Source organism: Saccoglossus kowalevskii, chromosome 4 (genome assembly GCF_978046115.1).
Source record: "Saccoglossus kowalevskii chromosome 4, keSacKowa6.1, whole genome shotgun sequence".
NCBI lineage: Eukaryota > Metazoa > Hemichordata > Enteropneusta > Harrimaniidae > Saccoglossus > Saccoglossus kowalevskii.
In genome coordinates, this window is record NC_140644.1 from 29,355,642 (window position 1) to 29,359,081 (window position 3,440).

The 3,440-nt window shown below is 36.8% G+C and overlaps 1 protein-coding gene across 1 annotated transcript; it reads right to left on the reverse strand.

The window, feature by feature from the left end:
- Positions 1 to 520: 520 nt before the first annotated feature.
- On the reverse strand, positions 521 to 1,573 carry LOC102802909 (histamine H2 receptor-like). The gene has a single exon (XM_006822185.2). It carries the CDS (start codon positions 1,571 to 1,573, stop codon positions 521 to 523), a length of 1,053 nt encoding a protein of 350 aa, XP_006822248.2.
- Between the last annotated feature and the right edge of the window lie 1,867 nt (positions 1,574 to 3,440).

A 3,440-nucleotide genomic window follows, 5' to 3' on the forward strand; every position in this document is an offset into this window, starting at 1 on the left:
ACAACAAGGCATTATAGTTTTAAATAATATTCCATAAATTGCGATGAATTGTGTACAACAAGGCATTATATTCGTGACATTATATACAATAGTTATTGCACATTTCTCCATGACCATGCCTAGTTTTTGTTGTAAATCTGAAAAACCACAAAGAACTCATATCAGAATTCTGTTAACAATATCATGAATAAGATGAATTCGGCGTACACGTGCGAATAACAGTTAATGATCACATATCAATAATTTAATCTTATAATTATTCATAAATATATTGATAGGAACCACCTCAACAGAAAATTCACATTATATGTTGACAATAAAATAAGACACTGAAGAACCATCAATGTTTAATACAAAAAACTAGAATTCATATTTTGCGACTAAATTAGCAAATGTGATGTTTCATCTATTTAACTGGATGTCATTTTAATTGTTACAATTCGGTCGTAAGGCCACTTATACTCGTTTGTTGGACTAATATGACGAATTAATGTCACGAATGCACTCAAGCGCTCAGTCATTATTTTTTGCCGTCCTCCAAACTTTCTCCGCCCCCCTGATGTATGCTCATTGCCGCTATTGTTGAGTCTCCCAAAGTAGATGTGCGTTTAGGACAGAACACAAATCTTACACCCTTCTGGAATTGTCGGTACTTCAGTGCATAAATGAACGGATTAATACATGTGTTCAAAAATCCCCAGACTACTGTGAAATGATAAAAGCGGCTTCTGAAGTCGATTTGAACGCCAATATTCTGTGCCAGAAACACAAACTGATTCGGGGTCCAGCAGACAGCGTAGGCCAGGAACACCAGGAACAACATCCTCAGTACATTTTTGCGAGCTCGCATCATCGAACCGTCCCGCGATGTCGATGCGTTTTCTCCTGGGATTGGGACAGACGCTGCCGAGGTTCGCTTCTTCAAAACCAGGTAGATGTGAATGTAGGCACATGTCATCGTTATCAGAGGTAAGAAATATTGGATGAGAATGTTGGCGACACCGACGAATGTTCGATACGCAGGGGATGGCCATATCTTCACCAGGATGCAGAGACCGGTCTCAATGTCAAAGTATTGCACGTAAACCTTGAAGCTTTTGAACAAAAATGAGATGACCCAGACCATTACAAGAGCTATTTTTACTTTGCAATCAGAAAGGATGCTTGGATAGTGCAGCGGGTAGACTATAGCGCAGTAGCGCTCGAATGTTATCACCACGAGATTGAGTGTCGACGCAAGAAAACACGTCCAGAGAAGGTAGGCAGACTTCCACACGCGGCAGATAATCTCACCGAAGGCGTTGTTGAATGTATGAGTGAACTGTGGACCGAGGTACGTGATAACGATGATGGAACAAGTGATGAAATCGATTACGGCCTGGTGTACTATCAGATAGTTGGTGAGCGTGCGGAGCTGACGGATTTTCAAGAACACCAAACAAACAAGCGCATTGCCGAACAGACCAATGATTCCAATGGTAACAATGGCCATGTTCATCACAGTATTAACATCGGAGGTTGTCTCCCCATCTTCATTCGTTATGTTGGTTGCATTACTATTGTTGTAATCCATACTCCAATGACAAATATGTCTTCTTTCACTCACATAAGTTATTTCTGAAAATAAAAAGGCTCATTTATTAAAACAGTACGAGGCACGTAAGTATTATATGCTTGATTATATCCACGGTTTGAGTAATAAACTATAGATTTTTGTTTGCAAGAAATATTGGTTACTATAACATTTGGGGAGACAACATCAGGTTTTAAATGTCAACTTCACAAAAAACATCGGAATAAATATGCTCTTAAATTTTTGCATTGATAATAACATTGATAGGCATCAACAAGGATACCAAATTTTTGAATCATGCCATCTGTTCAATAAACAATTGCTACCGTTATCAGTTAGGTCCTAAGTCACGTTATTTTAACAGATGAGAAAGGACACATATTTATGGTTGCAAAATGTGAACTAAATTCATAAAGCACAGGTGAAGTATTATTTAGGCTAAGCAAAACAGGCATGGTATAATTGAATCCCAGTCAACTCATCATCTCAACTATTCATATCCGTTTTGACAAGCAAGCGAAAGATTTTCAGTCTTTCCTCAATTTTCGTGGGAACATTTCTACTTCAGTAACTGGACAGCAAACAGCTTAATAACCGAGCTTATTACGTGCAGAGAACATGAAACCCGTCCACGCGATCCGCGCCACACAGCATGGCCAGAATGCGGCAAAGGCCTTCAGATCTGGCTGTAGTAGGATGGTGAAAGTAATGGTACAGCATTGTAACAGTGAATAAGTACTGAGAAATAATTTTAAACTCATAGTTGCTGTCGACATAGGAAGTAAGCAAATAACACCGAATAAACGGCAAGGTAAATACTACGTCTAATTACACGCAGTACGTGTTTACTATAATTAGACATAGTCTTTACCTTTCCGTTTATTCGGTGTTATTTGCTTACTTTACTTCCTATGTCGACAGCAATTATGAGTTTAAAATTAATACTCACGAAAATGCAGTGCCAGTAACAGTATATATACATGTATCTTGTCTGTTAAATAACCTAAAGATATTTACGAGTTAATCATATAATAGATTCTTTCCAAATTTGCAAGACGAACCCAAAGACGTTATGTATGAAACTCTATGACGTTATATACGAAGAGTCGTGATAATATGAAAACCAACATATTTGGAAATCCAGTGACGTAATTGCTTTATACTACGTAATATCATCGCCCGAACCTGTATAATTATGCAATGTTAACCTTGCTTTTGTGAGTACTGCAATGACAACAAATTCTAAAACACGAAAGAACTAACAAAACTGTCATTACAAATACAGTGCTTATAATCATTTCATTTGAACTAGATGTCACGTTTTAACTGATTCAATATGTCGTTTCTAATAATCGGAATTTAAAGCATTATGGAGATGCTCCGCTTTCTCGAGGGTACCATTTCGATGATTTTGCCAACAATGACTCGTTCAGTGTTATGTAGGCAGAAAATAGTCTGTTTTATGTTTTTTAGGATTCTTAATACGGACTTGTATGATCAATAACCGTCCGCATATCACCGAAGGAAGCACACCAGCGTTGACAAGTATAATCATCATTCTACAAAGCTAATAATATACTGATTATAACATTATCATTAATTTTTATTTATCTGTTTTTTGTTTTCTTTTTTATTGCACGCAGTGGCATATGTTGTGAATTTAAGGTTTGCTTTGATAGATAGGGACTTTGATTTCTTACGTAAGAATACAATTGACCGAAGTTTGATTTGGTAGTGTGTTTATATGATACGCATACATTATGTACTAAACTATTGTGTATGAGGTTTGATCAATTAATTGCTATCATTGTTATTGCTTGTTGAAAATCCTACGACATTTATCTTGTTTCTTTTAACAATATCAGTA

What these genes read in the sequence shown, in the direction of transcription:
- LOC102802909 (XM_006822185.2), bottom strand. Translation starts at nt 1,573, where the DNA reads ATGGATTACAACAATAGTAATGCAACCAACATAACGAATGAAGATGGG.